The 18254-nt window shown below is 38.9% G+C and overlaps 1 protein-coding gene across 5 annotated transcripts in view; it reads right to left on the bottom strand.

Moving 5' to 3' along the window:
* Window positions 1-18254, bottom strand: part of LOC131250783 (protein CHROMATIN REMODELING 5) — a 61140-nt gene that overhangs the window by 33191 nt on the left and 9695 nt on the right. For all 5 annotated transcript variants that reach the window (XM_058251092.1, XM_058251091.1, XM_058251093.1 and 2 more), the window contains 3 exons: window positions 9514-9747; window positions 9195-9278; window positions 20-79 (listed from right to left, as the gene is read on the bottom strand). In XM_058251092.1, coding sequence (XP_058107075.1) covers window positions 20-79; window positions 9195-9278; window positions 9514-9747 — 378 coding nt within the window. The remainder of the gene's footprint in view (window positions 1-19; window positions 80-9194; window positions 9279-9513; window positions 9748-18254) is intronic.

An 18254-nucleotide genomic window follows, 5' to 3' on the forward strand; every position in this document is an offset into this window, starting at 1 on the left:
AATCCAAGGAAGATTCAACCTGACTATACTGCTTGAGAAGGTCTAGCTCCATTTCCTTGCTCACATCATGAACCTCAACCTGATTGAAGAGATTGCTTACTGAGTGCAACAGTCCAATAATAATTTATAATTCAATAAAAAAAGTACAGATAAAAAGGAAAAACAAATTGAATGAGGTCATCAACAGTATGGGGACCCTGAAGCCCTGCTCGACGCATGGACGCACACAAAGATAAGTGTGAAGAAATGCATGTGAGCTTAGTAAAATGGCATGCTATAAAAAGGAAAAGAACATAAAACATTGTTTTGACTGAAATCAAAAGCCTTTCATCCGGCCAAGCCAGTAGTGCATATATGACCAAAGTCACCAAATTAATTGTCCAATAGCACAAAGCATGATGTCAAACAAAGCAGATACATATGTAAATGCCTAGGAAGCAGGAGCAGGTGTGGGAGAATGAAACAAGAGTGAGAGAGCAACTTGGGTAGAAGATTGTCACAGCTAGGGATATCAGTGCCCAGTTCAAAAAACCAACAACCACAATGAAAAAACTAAATCATGTAACAAAGAACGTGGATACAGGTCGCAAAATTCTTAAAATTTAGAATGCATTCGAGTAAATGTATTCCTACTCACAACATATTCAATTTAATAGTTTTCATTAAACCAGGGATTTCTTTTCTGACCTTTCTAGCAAGCTAACAGAACCACTGTAGTCTACAAAGCTTTTACATGACTTGTATTTTCTTATCTGCATGTGTGACAAGAATATATGAAATGAGATACATAAAGCCAACATTTGAAATAGTTGGGAGAAGGATCTGATGATGATCACAATGATTGTATGACATTATGAGGGATGACGCTTCTAGAAGCCACTTTGCCGAAGGCATTAATATATTTCTAATATCAACTTGTATCAATTCCAAGTTCCATAATCAATGACAAAAATACAGGGAAACCCAATTCTAAAGGACATTCTGGCCGAGCTACGCATCGTAAAAAACAGTATAAATAAGTAAATTAATTAAAAACACCATTTGAAATACACTACTGGATCCATGCCTACCATTTTTCCATTAAAATTATGTCCTAGATTACTTTTTTTTTCAAGAAATGATTGTGGGGCAGGCCGTAACAAAATGGACAGAATTCATCCTTAGCCCAAGATGTATTGGGCAGATTGACATGAACCATTGGAGTTGCAATTTTTGTTAACTTCGTTTCCTCGTAAGGAGCTCCTGACATCTACGAATCTATGCGCATGTATGAAAGGCAGCCCATCTACAATGCGACCACATGTGCCAACATGGAACACGGGTGCAATATCCAAGCCATACATCGGGTGGGTCACACCAAGTTGATGTTCTTGCCAAAAATCCAGAAGGTCCAACAATTCGGTGTGCCACTGTTTATGACCAAATGAATGGCTAAAAGAAACTTCTCCTGAATTTAGCCATCCGGATGTTACTACTATTGTGGCTTACAAGATGAGTGAACCGGCCAGATTTTTCAGCCAGGGAATCTACATGGTGAGATCCATGTATCACTGGCAGATGTGGAAGCACATAGATGGGCCACCATATAATGAATTAATTTCGAAAAACTTTATCAAAACAAAAATAAATTTACGAGTGGGAACTAAAATTTAAAACGACATCATCATTTTTGTTGATATTGTCCAAGCAAAGTGCAATTAGCAAGAATCAAGTTTCCAAATTCAAGTCTTGTTGGGAAGCTTATGTGTCACTAGTTGTCAAATAACCAAAATCTTCATTTTAAACCAGTTTTTTTGGTAGCATAAGCTACACAAGGAGTAGCATAGTGTAGCTAAAACGCTACATAGCATATGCTGTAGTGTGAGGCCTATGTAGCGTACGCTACCAGCAACTCATTTTAGTTTTAAGTTTTTTTAAATGTTATGTCACACATATTTTGGAAATTGTGGTAACCCATATTAATCACATGTGGCAATCCATAAGGTCAATCTAGAATATCGAAACTGTGATTCCTATCATGGATAGATGATATATTTATTATTACGCCTATCTGATTATCCTAACCATTTGATTTTGGACATCCACGGCCAGAGAAGCTTTAGCTGATATAAATGGTGGCAGACTCACATAACATAAAGAGGCTTTATAAGTTGAAACCCAAGGGAAAAGGGTATCTACTCCAGCAGCAGTGCATCTAGCCCCCCAAAAAACTAAGAGTTTGATTCTCTCAATCTACATATACTATTGAAGCGAGATTTTAGGATTTTGATTGGTCCTATCAGAGAATCCTACGGCTGAAATTTCAGAGGCCTTGGACCAAAAACGGGAGAAATCGGAGATTCCCCATTTTATATCCATGCGGCTATGGGCCTTCCGAATTGTGATTTCTGCTTGATTTGGAAGAGATAAAAGGTATATTTACAACTATTTTTATTTATTTTTATTTTTATGATAAAATGATTGGTATCTCTTAGATTTTGACATCTTTTCTTCTTTCTTTTTTTTACTTGTTTGGTTGCCTTTTTTCATTTTTTTGTTGTTTTGTTGCCCTTTTTTTATTTTTCATTTTTTTCACTGAAAAGTTGGAAATGGCATGTTTTAGTGTTGTTATGAGTAAAAATGGACTGACCAGATGTACAAACTCGAAGACTATGGATTGCTTGAGAGCCGAAAAATAACCCTGGCCTCGGAGGTCGGCCTCGGTTACCAACTTTGGAGGTGGGGTTAGCGTAGGATATCGACATTGGCCTCAACCTCGGATAGACCACCACCTCAGAATTCAAATACACTTACAGTATATTAAGATATGATAGGATTATCCTCCGAGATATTCGCCGAAGATCTCGGGAAATCAATCACAACACGTCCGGAGGAAGATATCTTCCATAATACACAATCACCATCCAAGAGGCATTGTCATATACGCCACCGCCCTCAAAAGGTTATAAATACATACACTGACATGAGTAGAGGTACGCAAAATCTCTCACCCAAAACCCCTCGATACTACTAGACCCAGATTCCTAGCCTGACTTTGGCATCGAAGGGTATCCTGGTCTAGCTAGGGTCTCATTTGTCTTCTTCCTGTGCGGGTATTCGAAGGTCGAAAAAGGGTGGACCAGATTTTTGCATCAACAAGTGTTATGTACAAAACAGGTTTTACTCTAAGGTGTACGGGAGGGGTGACGCGCTTAAAGCATCACTTGGCTAGAAGCTTAGAACCCATGTTGGGATTAAGCCGTGCTCGAAAGTAACAAAAAAAGCAAAGATGGAGTGTGCAAAGGCTGTTAAGGAGCATCATGAAGAAAAAATAAAAATAAAATTGAGGTGTTCCGTGATATTGAGAGAGGGGGGTCAACATATTTATCCACGTCTGGTAGCGTGGGGGGTGGTGGTAATGACATATATGAGATTGCAAGCGGGTCCGGTTCTGGCATGGTGTGTTGTAAAGGCCATTATGTAAAGCTAATAGTGGGAACCATTACCCATTACGGGGTTGTAAAGGTCGTAACAGCCATTACAGAAAAATTACCCTATAACGGCATGTAACTCCCCCTGTAAAGGCCATAACGGCCACGTATCAGTCCATTAAGGGGCTAATACATGTTCTTCGAATCTTTTTCAATTTTTAAAAAAAAAAAAAAAAGACTGTAATGGCCGTTACGGGAACCGTAACAACCGTTACAACCTGTATCATAAAGGTAATGGTGGTGGGCGTTATGGCTACCATTACCATTACAGAATACCTTGTCCGGCACAGTATGCCAAATAGTAAGAGCACAAGGTCCTATATAGACCAATTTGTAAGTAGCGAACAACAACAAGTAACATTAAATTCAAAGTGGAAGAACGACGAAAGAAAATAAGCTTATAAGGTGATTGGGAGATTTTGTTAATGTGAATGTGTTGTCATTTAACTTGTGCAATAGCCCATACTTTCTTGTGTGAGGCTATTGGAAAGTTTGGACCCGGTTTAAAGCCACCATCTATGCATGAGATGAGGACATGAATACTCAAGGAGGAAGTAAATAATATTGACGATTTAATTTAAGGGGTAGAAGGAATCTTGGAAAACATACGGGTGCACAATTATGTCAAACAGTTACACAAATGTGAAAAATAAAAGCATCACCAATTTCATAATGAATAGCCTAGCTGGAATAATGTTTTATAAGCCCATAGATGCTTCAGATTCTATAAAAGATGGCAATTTGTTTTTTAAGTATCTTGACGTTGTTGTGGAAGAACTTGGGAAAGAGAATGTGGTAAAGGTTATTACAGATAACCATTCAAGTTATGTGAGTGTCAGGAAGAAGTTGATGGAGAAAAGAAAATTATTATATTAGACTCCATGTGCCACGTATTACATACACTTGATGTTGGAAGATATGGGAAAGATGAAGATGTACTCCTAGACCCTTGAGAAAGCAAGAGAAATTATAAATTTCATTTACGGGCATGGGATTGTTCTTAGCATGATGAGAAGCTTTACAAAAAATATTGAGCTTCTACGGCCAGCAGTGACACATTTTGCCACTACATACCTCACCCTTCGAAGTCTTTATAAGTAAAAACAAGCTCTTCAAACCATGTTTTCATCGAAGAAGTGATCAACTTGTGCTTGGGCTAAAAAGCCAAAAGGAGTGAAAGTACGGGCTATCATAATGTTTGAACCAAAGTTTTGGTCGTAGGTTTCCTTATGTGCGTGAAGAGCATCATTCCATTGGTGAGTGTGGTAAGACTTGAGAGAAGTGAATTCCGATGAGAGGTCTGCAATATGCTTTTTTTAAAGCCAATGGGGCTTTATTTATGAACTAATGGACTCTGCAAAAGAGCATATTGCATTCAATTGCAATCGAGTAAACAAGAAGTATCTTCCAATTTAGAACAAGATAAATGTAAGATGGACTCAACTTCATCACCCTTTGCATGCGGTTGGGTACATTTTGAATCCTCAAATATGGTATTTAGACAAGTTCTCTTCACATCCCGAGATAAAAAGCAGGCTATATGAATGCATGTTGAGGATGATCCCTGACAGGGAAGATCGCGTTGCTGCCAATATTCTATTTGATGAATATGAATTTAAAAGAGGATTTTGGGAAGATCGCGTTGCTGCCAATATTCTATTTGATGAATATGAATTTAAAAGAGGATTTTGCTCTGAATTAGCAATGGATACCATGATGCATTGTTCATCGGGTGATTTTATATTTGCTCTTTTATATTTTTTTATGTATAGTATGGTTGTGTAATTGATGAAAGCATTTGATAATTTTATTTTTAATTAATGTGTAGCTAATTGGCATATACACTTTGGAGAGAGAACACCACAGCTCAAGAGATTTGCCATCCAAGTTTGAAGTCTTGCATGTACCTTCGGGTTGTGAGTGAAACTGGAGTACTTTTGAGAAAGGTTTTTTTTATTTTTAGTTTGATACACTCTAAATTGGCTATTTAGTAATTAGTATATTAGCATGTTTTTTACATGCATCATTATAATGATAGGTCCATACGAAGAAGAGGAATAGGTTGGAGCAACAAAAGTAGAATTCTTTAGTTTATGTCATGTACAATACGAAGTTAAAGGAGAGAAGCATGAAGAGGAGAGCTAAAGTAGACCTTATATTGGTAGACCAGATTGCTTCTGATGATGAGTGGATTACTCAAAAAGAAAACCCCACTCTTCCTAAACATATATCTTGGCTCGGAGAGGATTGAGACATAGCATTTGATGTTAGTGTCATTCCCATTATTCTAGATTTTGATGATTCAGCTAGTAGCAATGCACCATCAGATGGTGGTCCGAATCCTACCCCTTCCAATAAAAGAAAGGCTACAACTCCTTTGAGTAAGTACATTTAGTTATAGCTTTTAATATGAACTTCTATATGTAGTTTTTTTTATAATAAAAAATTCCAATGGATCTCTTTTTAACGCGTAGGTTGTCCTATGGGACAATTTCTTTATCTTGTAGTAAAAGTAAGTGATAAGGGTATATAAGAGGTGAAAGATGTTGATGGAAAAGCTAATGATGAAAGGCTCTGATGGAAGAATGGATGAAGATGAGGATGACTTGCTACTTACCGAGGAAGATGAGCTCTAAAGTCTAGAGTTTATAGTAGAAAGTTTATCATTTATGATGTGGATTGGTTTCGTGAACTTCTTTTCTTTTTCTTTTTTTTTTTTGAAGATTGGCGAAAATTTTATTAAATAAAGGTTCAGCAACAACAGCCAGAGAGAAAAGAATACAAGGAAAAGGAAAAGAAAACAGGCAACAAGAACCATTCCGAGGGATTGGAAAGCATGCTCCACTCAGAGACAATAGCCAAGGCTTTGGCCTTCACTGTCTCTAAAGCAAGGGTCGAGTTTTGGAAGCAGAGTCTATTCCTTTCCGCCCAGGTCACCCACCAAACTGCTAGGAGAGAGATATGTACTTGACAAATTTATGACTTGGGACTTGGGAGATTGTATAATCTCCTCTTCTTCTTTTTGTTCTTTTATTAGTGATTTATTTGACATCCTATGCTTTTTCTTTCATTTTCTTTGCTATTTTTATATTTATTTATAAATTTATCATATTTTTATATTATTTTAATTAAAAATTAAAAGTATCATGTAGCTTATGCTACACACTAGAGGGTTCGACGCTATGCTAAACACAACGCGCTATTTAAAACACTGTTTTAAACTTAATCCTCTTAGGACCATAGAGAATTTGGAAGCCAGTTCATGAGAGGACATAATGTACAAAAAAAACTATTAGAGGAGAAGGATTCAGTAAAACAACCATGACATTCCTTGACCATACCAATGGCTTCTCAATTCGTTATTTAGATGCTAACAATCAATATTCAGGACAGAAAATGTATAAGTCAAACTTCTACCAGGCCACAGATTGGTTAGATAATGAATTGCTAGAAATTGAAAACCAACACAGCAGTCAAAACAGGTTTAGCTGACAATTAATCAAACTGCTCATTAAATTTTTAGTAGAAGCTAGAAAATTGATAATTATTAAACTACCATACAATCACTAGCCATCATATCTATATGTTCGATTAGCAAAGCAAAGTTTGTGAACTTGAACTAGGAACTAAAGTGTGTGAATCACGCCCATTATTTCATACTAGAGACCACATGTGCAATTGGAAATAAATAAAATAAACAGTATGGAAACAGAGGGAAAGAGGAGAGGTTAACCAGTGGTAAAAATTAGGTTTCTTTTGATGAGCTATTCTATGGTAGTTGACACTTCAAATGTACACATGGCATAGTTTTAGGCAATCCAAACCATCAAAATCATTGACCCAACTTTGGATGAAACACAGTCAAAATTTTACATTGAGGAAATCATACTTACCATCCGATCTTGCCCTTGGAATTTGGATAACTCACTATTTTACTTCTAACCATCCATTTGATAGCCATCAAATTGGATAGTTAGAATTGCTTGATTACCATGATCTAAGAAAGATGCTCCATCCACAATGTGGCCCACAATTTGAATGGTGTAGATGACATGTGAGTCCCAAATGTGAGGATGATGATGGTGATTATCGTAAAAGTCTGGGCTCTTTCTTTAATAGAGGCGTAATTTTTCTCAGCATGTGGCCATATCCTAATTTCCCTAAATGCCATTTCATTAGATTTAAAACCCTTTCGATGTCCTTTTGTAAGGCAAAGTTTTACGAAGTCGAAAAAGTAATTGCAGCAAAAATTTCTCCCAAGGTTACTCATGTTATATATATATATATATATATATATATATATATATATATATATATATATATATATATTAGCGTCTATGGTGGGGACATCCCGTGCACATGCACGCCCCCCCACGCACGTACACAAGGAAGAGAGCCCCACCATTGATCTAGATCAATGATGACATCCAGGGAATGCCTCCTAGTTAGAGGACTGCGCTTTGGTTCATTGGAGTGGGCCCGATAGTCATGTAAATCCCACCATGGGTTCTCATAATCGTGGCCTACTATTCTAATTAATCTAGTACTTTAAGTTTTGCCTATTATTGTTATTAGGAATATCATGGACGGTTTAGATTGTTTTGATTAGTTGTTATTTTTTATTACTTCATCTCCAAGTAATAGGTTGCGCACATGGCGCGAGTTTTGGGGTATAGGGTTTTATTATAAATAGGCACCCCTTGTAGTCTTTTTATTCATTAAAGACTAAAAAAAATTCTGCGTTTTTCTGCTCCTCTAAATTTCTGAGTTGTAGAGATTCAATTAGATGTAAAACTCTCCCTTCCTCGAAAGGCTGACTACCGTGGTGCGAAGCCACACCTATCCCGATTCGCCCCCACATTCTTCCATCCATATTTCTTTTCTCCTACAATCATCTACGCTTCAAATCCATCCTCTACTGCAGCCATTTTTCTCTCTACAGCAGATTTCCAGAATCTGGCCCTACAGGAGGGCTGAAACTTCGACGGAGCACCATGCACAAACCGTGCATCGGATCGAGCTGAAATTTGAGGGTTTTGGAGTCCACCCTGGGCCAAGCTGGCTTTTTTCTGAATAGTGGGCCCTACATATGTGCAGTAAGGATCACACGCACGTGCGTTTATGCCAGTGCTGCTGTCCACACATGCGGTACTTATCTGGTTCGTCTCTCTCCTCTCTTTCACTCTTCTTTCACCCCAAATCCCTAACCCTCACCCTAAATTACTCAAATCCTCAATTTTATGTCATTTCTTCAACCTTAAGGTTCCCCGAATTGAAATCTGTGTACCCCTTGGATTGGAGAATTATTTCTGTGCATGCGTGAATGAATTTACCCTCCTTTGATTATTGTTTGGTCTTGTAATTTTGATTGATCCAACCCTAGCTTGTATAGGCCTGGGACTGCATAAATTCGCCTTGATTGAATGCTTGAACTTTTTGTGTAGGATATGGAATTTTGTGAAATTGTTTCTGAACTAACGTGATCTAAAGCCTGAAAATCTTGCACATCATATTTGAATTTCATGTCCTGCATCAGTCTAGAGATGAAATGAATGCAAACCAGGTACGACAGGGTGAACCAACCAAAACTTCAAAGAACCATGTGAACAAGAGGTGAAGCCCTCCAGTGGCAAATGTTGTTTGCTTCATAGTTAGTTTTTCAAGGACATTCTACTTCACTGCCGAGAAGAATAGCAATTACCATTCACCAAGTTGATAAATTACCTCTTCACGTGACAGTGTCTTTCTGAACTTCCTTTCCTCTGTCACCCTTTTCATGTAATTCAAGACCTTCTTGAAACCACTAAGCTGCAAATTAACACAATAAACTGGATGATATTTAAACTTCAGGAGAAGAAGAAGAAAAAAAAAGCCAAGGGGAAAAAATGAAAGCATTATCAGGGAAAAAAATTAAACAAATTGAAGGATACATTGTTAGAAATTTCTCATTTGTAAAAAAATTTAAAGAACAAATACAACATGCAATCAGTAAGATGCAACTAACAATTGCCACTTGTACCCTCAAAAATATCAGAAGGCTTACATTTTGGAGATCAGACAAAGATTTCCACTGACAGTGCAAATATGACTGGCCTTTCCATTTTATGAAGAACTCCATTTCATTCCACTCTGGTTCAGAGTCTAATAAGGAACTCAATACAACAGGCTGTCTTGAATTATTGTTCCCTGAAGCATCTTCCGCCATGCCCTTTGGCTGGTGCCACAACACCTTCTCAATGGAATCAGTATCATCCTCTTCAGCATCCTCCTGGGAGACCTGTTTCACGGCGCCATAGAATAAGGTAAGGAAAGGAAGTTGCATGAATGATTTTGCATGATAAGTGCTTTTGACAAGGATAACTTGGAAAGAAAGAGTTCAAAAAATATGAACATATCCACTAAACAGGGGATAAAGTTTGGTCTATAGCCTAGAAGAATAACAACCAGATATTAAAATCAACCTCACTTGGAAGTTGGAACAGCATTTCCAAGCTTTTTCTTTTAATCCATCTAAAAGCGCATCCAATGAGGGCAGATGAAAGGGGCGACAATCATGGCAAACATGGATTAAAGCACATCCTACAGGAATTCATGATTATCACCTGTCTGTTTCTGAGGTAGTCCGCCACTAGCACTTAATCTCATCCGAGAAGCCACCCAAAAGTTCTGACTCTAAGAGACAGTTGACAACCTACAGCCACGCAATTACCGAATTTTCTTCAACACTCCCACAGATGTGATGCAAATCAGTAATGAAGGGACAAAATGGTTTATGCTCAACTCATTCCATGTACACATTCTACAACCATTCATGTCAATCACTTAGCACTTCATCTCATCCCCCAAGCCACCCAAAAGCAATTGACTCTAAGAGAGCAATTGACACCCCAAAGCCATGTAATTGTCGCCACAACCCCAACTCATCATCTTTTCATAACATGATCGCACATAAAAATTAGCAAAATTCCCCAACTCCATATTCTCTTGACATTCCTTCAATGGTTAAACACAACACCCTCTAGCAACCCTAATAGTTTGACCTTCCAGCTGTTTTTATTAGCTCTCTATTGAGTGTAAGGGACCAGATGATCTAGCTACCAAATGGTGGTAAAGGTCAAAGAGCCTGTCACATCCCACTATGAGTGGGTTTTCTAAACCTCGTGGTTTGAGCGATCTTCTGTAAATTCTAATCCGTTCATGGTGTTGAGGTCGAGGAATAGAGTCGGTATACGTAATTTTCTTGGTGATCCAAAATCTAGATTGGTCAATCTTGAAAAATAGTCTGGTGGGTGCCGAAACAGACTTGATCGTAATTAACAGTCCACGCTTGATGATTGGGGCCCAAAATTGGGAGAAATGTGTAGTCATGATAGGCAAACAATTGAGTAAATTTTGATGGTTGATCAATGGTCGGAAAGGTCTAAATCTGAAATTTCACTCATTATATCAAAAGGAAGGAACTAGCTTTAAGACAGCCATCATTCAACGCTGTAGGATCATGTATCAAGGTCTAAATTTTGTATGATTTTGTAGTCATATAAGGCCAACGAATGGTCCAAATTTGAGTTGCAATTGACGGTGAAAAGTTGGTGAATTAGAAGGTCCAAATTTAGGAAGATTTGGTAATATAGCTATTTCCTAAACGAGGTGACTTAGTGCTTAAGAAAAGGCTTACGAAGGTGAGGCACTCACATCTCACAATCGATCCATATTAGGGGCGATCCAAGTTATTCACGTGAAGGGAAATATTCGACTACAATTACCCACGAACTATTCTCACTTGACGGACACGAAAATCAAGGGTTAAGGGGCTGATTTGACAAATGAGTCACTTCTACTATAATCTAGGAGCAAATATTCAACATATACAGTTAATTTATGATAGATAAGCATGGGACAAAATTTCAGGTCAAACGGATCATGGGAACCATGTGATCTAGAAATCAAGAGTCTAGGTTAATGGCTCTAAGAGGGCAATTAACACCCCAAAGCCATGTAATTGTCGCCACAACCCCAACTCATCATCTTTTCATAACATGATCGCAAATAAAAATTAGCAAACTTTCCCCAACTTTGTATTCTCTTGACGTTCCCTCAATGGTTAAACACGACGCCCTCTAGCAAACCTAACAGTTTGACCTTCCAACTATTTTTTATTAGTTCTCTAGTCTCTACTAAGCGTAAGGGACCAGATCATCTAGCTACCAATATGGTGGTAAAGGTCAAAGAGCCAGGCTTTTTTGCATAAAGAGAGCTCGTAAGGTATCTGTATGTCAAGGATGCGATACGTAATCCGATACCGATATTTCAAACATTGCTCGTAACAAAACCCAAACGTTCTACCAAGCATATCCTCACTACAACAATCCTCCTCAAAAGGGTCCCTTGAGCCAATTCCCAATTCAATGGTGTCCAAGGTGTCCCATATCGGTTACGTATCGATATGTAACGGTAACGATGGGGTCCATTATGCGATACAGGGGCGTAACGGGCAATGCCCCGATTTTGCTACCGTAATGGCCGTTACGGGCGAAACGGCCGTTACTGACCCATAACAGCTATTACAGGCCTTAGGGGGAAAAAAAAAAAACAAGTACTTACCTTTTTTTTTCTTTCTTTTCTCCTTCTTCTTCTTCTTCCTCTTCTTCTTCTTCTTCTTGGGAGGCTGCGGTTGCGGCTGCAGCTTGCAGCTCTGCTGCGGCCTCTTCTTCTTCTTCTCGGGAGGCTGCGGCTGTGGCTGCGGCTCTACTGCAGCCTCTTCTTCTTCTTCGCTACGGCCAGTGTTCGAAATATCGATACTATCGGCCGATATTATCGTTATCGCACCCCTGCGAGACGATACACTCGCGATAACCCCCGGAAGATACCAAAAAACCCAAAATCCAGATATCGGCCGATATATCGTCGATATCGCACGATATTTTGACGATATCGGACGTCATCATCCGAAAAAATGGGGAAAAAAAATTAGAGGGTGGATTTCGGTACCTGTAGAAGAGATCGTCGTGATCAGAAGCTTCCATTTGGCGGGCCATTCGAATTGAAGCATCATTCCTAGGTTTCCACAAATAAAATCTCCGATTTTGGAGAGAAATCCCGAGACATCTTCACCGATTTGGGAGAAATTTTAGGGTTCCGGCTCCGGAACCCTCTCTGCTTAAAAAGTAAAGGTCGTTCGAGCCTTTTTTTTGACGCGGATTAGCTACTGACAGGTTGAGTCACGAGATCGCTACTGAAGTAACGTCACCAAGTTATGTGGGTCCCACTATGATGAATGTGTTATATCCACACGATCCATTCATTTGGAGATATCATTTTAGCACATGAGTCAAATAACGAGGCAGAAAAAAATCTGTAATGGACCCCGCTACAGAAAACAGTGGAGAAAGTGACATCCACCGTTGAAACCTTCCTAAGGTCCACCGTGATGTTTATTTGAGATCCAACCCGTTAATAAGTTAAAAAAGATATTATAAAAGGGAAAACATATATATCAGCTTAATCGAAAACTTTTGTGGCCCTCAGAAGTTTTTAATGGTGGGCGTCACTCTCTCTACCGCTTTCTGTGGTGGGGTCCATTGGAGCTTTGAATCTTAGTCATTCTTAGGTTCATGGCATAAAATGTTCTCTCCAAATGGATGGACGGTGTGGATACAAAACATACATCATGGTGGGGCCCACGGAACTTGGTGACGTAAATTCAGTAGCTACTCAACCTGTCAGTAGCCAATCCGCAGCCCCCTTTTTTTTTATCTAAATCCAGTACCGCGCACACCACCTAGCTATGTGTTGATGTCACCAAGTTCTGTGGGTCCCATCATAAGCTATGTGTTATATCCAGACCGTTCGTCCATTTGGCGAGCTCTTCTTAAGGCTTGAGCCGAAAAATAAGACAGATCCAAAGATCAATTGGACCACAATGCAAACAGCAGTGGTAGATTGAACGTCTACGATTGAAACCCTTTTGGGGGTCACGGAAGTTTTGGATAATATGATATTTATTTTTCCTCTTCATCCAGGTCCGTGTGACCTAATTAACAAATTGGATGGAAAATAAACACTATGGTGGGCCCTTCGAATATATTAATGGTGAGAATCAATCCCCCACTACTATTTGCGGTGTGGTCCACTTGAGCTTTGGATATGACTCATTTTTGGGTTCATGATCTAAAATGATCTCTCCAAATGCATGAACGGTGTAGATATAATAAATACATTATTGTGGGGCCATGTAACTTTGAAATATTTGTACAACTTGCGCCAAGGAGCGTCGGCACAGTACTAGGATTTCCTGCCAAAGCCTTCCTGCACTTGAAACCTTAGTGGGGCCTATCATTGATGTTTGTGAGGAATCCACTCCATCCATCCGTTTTGTGAGATCATTTTAGGACATGAAATAAAAAATGAGTAGGATCTAATACTCAAGTGTGCCAAAAATGTGAGGATTGAACATCCACACTTGAAATATTCGTGGGGCCACATAAGTTTTGAATCAGACTAATATTTGTATTTTCAATTCATCCATGTAGGAATAATGTTATGAACGGTATGGATGGCATGTTAATATCACTGTCGACCCAGGGAGGTTTCAACGGTAAGGAATTTTCCTACCCACCTTTTCCTTTAGTGTGGCCCACTGTAGTCTTGGATCCTGCTCATTTTTGCTCTCAAGTGCTAAAATGATCTCAAAAAATGAATGGACGAGGTGGATTTCTTATAAACATCACAGTGGGCCCCACCTAGGTTTTGAGCGAAGGATCTTGGCAGGAAATCTGCATACGATCAGCGCCCCACCCCAGTATGGTGGGAAGTGGATCCCCTAATGAGCAGTGTACTTTGTAAACTTTATGGGCGCACTATAATTCATGTATTTTATCCACTCCGTCCATCCATTTTACCAGATAAATTTATGGTTTGAATGAAGAGAAAAAACTACTATTAGCTTGATCCAAAACTTTTGTGGCCCATTAATTGTCAATCACCATTGTTTCCTATGGTATGGTCTACCTAATTATTGGATTTGTTTTATTTTTTGGATAATGTCTTGAAATGATATGGAAAAACGGATGGATGGGGTTGATACTGAATATAGTTGTCTTAGTTCAATCGGACAACGCATAGCTTAGGACCCTATACAAAGGAAATCTATTATGTACACTTCTTTTTTGAAACTTTATGAATTAAAAGTGTGTATTAAGGGCCTTTTTAACAATCCCCAAAGTTTCATTAAAAAATTCAACCATTTTCCCAATGTTTCCCCATGTTTCCCAAAAAGTGCGATAAACTATGCGATACAAACAATATATCCCGTGCGATAACCGATACGTATCTGTATCCCAAGGGTGCGATACATTGTGCGATACCGATATTTCGAACACTGGCTACGGCTGCGGCTGCAGCTTGCGGCTCTGCTGCGGCCTCTTCTTCTTCTTCTCGGGAGGCTGCGACTCTTCTTCTTCTCGGGAGGCTGCGATTGCAGCTCTCTCTCTCTCTCTCTCTCTCTCTCTCTCTCTTCTTTTCCCTCTTTTTTCTTTTCGGTTTCCCTCTCTCCCTTCTTTTTTTTTTCTTTCGGAGGTGTACCGCGCACCAGCTAGAGGTACGTGTCATGCTAAGACGAGCGTTGACAGTCCTCGAGCTCCGAGTTGTACGAACGGTTCAAAGGAGATCAAAGTTACGTGGGCTCCACAGTGATGTATTTATTATATCTACACTGTTCATCAATTTTTAAATATCATTTTAGAGCATTAGCCAAAAAATAAATCGTATCTAAAGATCGTCTGGACCACACCAAAAATAGCAGCGAGATGATGATTTTCACCGTTAAAAAATTCGTAGGCCCACCATAACGTTTATTTTCCATCCAATCTGTTCAAAAGGTCAAAAAGACCTGAATGAAGAGGAAAAACAAATTTCATATTGATCCAAAAGTTTTGTGATCCCAAAAAGGGTTTCAATGGCAAACGTTCAATCCCCCACTACTTTTTGCAGTGTGGTCCACTTGATAATTAGATCCATATTATTTTTCATGTCAAGCCTTAAGACGAGCTCGTCAAATAAATGGACGGTTTAGATATAACACATACCTCATGATCAGACCCACAGGACTTGCGTCAAATGAATGGACTGGTACGCGTTACGCAGCACGTTGCACAATTTAATAAAATGTACACGTGCCACATGGGCCCCACCATGCTATATGTATTTTATCCATGCCGTCCATCCATTTTGCCACATCATTTTAGGTTATGATTCGAAAAATTAGTAAGATCCAAATCTCAGGTGGACCACAGCATAGGAAACAGTGGTTTTAGAATGCTCACCATTAAAATTTTCTTAGGGTCCACTGTAATGTTTATTTTCCATCTAACCTGTTAATAGGGTCACACTAACGTGGATGAAGGGAAAACACACATGTCAGCTTGATCTAAAACTTTTGTAGCCCCGATAAATTTTTAATGATAGTCGTTTAATTATTATTGTTTCTTATGGTGTGGTCCACCTGAGCTTTGGATTTGCCTCATTTTTGGGCTCATGCCCTAAAATTATTTGGCAAAATGGATGGACGGTGTGGATATAACACATTCATCACGAGTGGGGTCCAAAAAACTTTGACACTCGTGTGCTACACTTCACAATCTGAGTCCTACCTAATTCGGGCCCTTAAAAAATTGTACACGAGACATGTATTAACTTGAAATTTACCAATTAAATTATGGACAATAAGTGCTAACTCAAAATGCCAAAATCAAATTGTTTGAATAGTTTTAATTGTTAATTTGTGGACGCTTATTTTTTAAAATAAGGCCTTTTGATTTTTTTTCATGATTCACTATCCAATAAATGTCCACCAATTCACAAGTGGGATAATGCCAATAAATTGCATGAATTTGAAGCTGATTTGGGGCATGGGTTGGTCCTCCAAGTCAGCCCCTAATTGGCAACGCGATCTACCTAAATTTAATTTCATTTTTTAAAAGAACTATTGGGAGAAATGATATCAAATTGTTAAGTGTATAAATTAGATATTTAGAAAATTAAATATATGAATTTTGTAGTCAAATCCAGGTTATCTGGTTCATAAATTCATCCCAGTCCGATACAACTTCTCACCAAAAAGTGGACCGTTACACCACATAAACATGTTCCAATTTATAAATGAATACATATTTGGAATGCTTAGAATATTTCGGATTTAATCCATATTCTTTTCATATTTTTTTCGCAAAAAAAAATTTGCGCCATTAGGGGCCATTACGCCCCCGTATCGCCGTTATGCCCCCGTATCCGTATCGGTTTCGGAGGGCATAGTTACGCCAACCGATACCGATACGGGACACCTTGATGGTGTGCCTTGCTCAACCATACTTTCCATTAAAAGGATAGATTTCAAAACATAACAGAACTTCTGTAAGCTGCTTATGTAGTGTCCTTGCCATCATCCTACAACCGATACCATGACAAAATCACCCTTTTCCACAACACTCCCTCCTCTTAACCCTCCATCCACACTGTTAAAGATTTGCTTCCAGCTCCCCCTGCTTGATTGGTTTGCACAATTCTTTGAATTCTAGCAAGTGATATCTGTGCTTTTCCACATCCCAATCCACAAAATATACATTTAGATTCATTCTAGTCAACTTACAACACTCGTAGTGCACTGGAACATTGACACGAAAAACATAGGAATTGCTGAATGGCTGCTTTGATGGGAGAAACATGGTCCCCAAAGATGGATATTTATGCATCCTAGAAAACAGTCTCCTTTCCAACCTTTCAATAATGGGGCTCTGAAGGCATTTTAACAGTTTCTTCACACGGTGGCAAACCGAGATAAGCAGAGGGAAAAGAACCTAACTGCAACCGATACCGTGACGAAATCGACCTTTTCCACAACACTCCCTCCTAACCCTCCATCCACACTTTTAAAGATTTACTTCCAGCTCCCCCTGCTTGATTGGTTTGCACAATTCTTTGAATTCTAGCAAGTGATATCTGTGCTTTTCCACATCCCATTCCCCAAAATATCCATTTAGATTCATTCTAGTCAACTTACAACACTCATAGTGCACTGGAACATTGACATGAAAAACATAGGAATTGCTGAAGGGCTGCTTTGATGGGAGAAACATGGTCCCCAAAGACGGATATTTATGCATCCTAGAAAACAGTCTACCATCCAACCTTTCAATAATGGGGTCCTTAAGATATTTTAACAGTTTTTTCACATGGTGGCAAACCGAGATAAGCAGAGGGAATAGAACCTACCCAATATATCATCATGCTTGCCACTCCACTAGCTAAAGTGGCTTCCATCTTCACTCCAACATTTTGCTTTTTGACACATTCAGTTTCGGCCCTGATATGGATTAAGAACGCCTTAAAAGATCCACCTCAAATTCAAAATCAGGTCTCTATTCACGTATAAATAAAAATAATAATAATAATAATAATCAATGCATCATCAGCAAACTGCAGATGGGAACTTGGTGGTTTGCTCTGTGCTTCTTCATCGGGATCATCTCAACGAAAAGGCGATATTTTAGCAAGCTCGACAGGAACTTATATGGGACTCAAATCAACCCAGAGCTAAGGACAGAAAGGTTTAAAAATGGACAACAAAACAACATACATACTCCTAAATCCCATCTCATTATGGTAGGCTAGGGAAGGGCCCCCTTTCATGCTAAGGTGAAGGAATCATCCTCAGGTTCAAGCTTTCACCAATAGCCATGGCTAACAAAATCCTCACCTTAGGGCCTGTTTGTTTTTAATTCTCTTATCTTG

Source organism: Magnolia sinica, chromosome 7, assembly GCF_029962835.1.
Source record: "Magnolia sinica isolate HGM2019 chromosome 7, MsV1, whole genome shotgun sequence".
NCBI classification, from domain to species: Eukaryota; Viridiplantae; Streptophyta; class Magnoliopsida; order Magnoliales; family Magnoliaceae; genus Magnolia; species Magnolia sinica.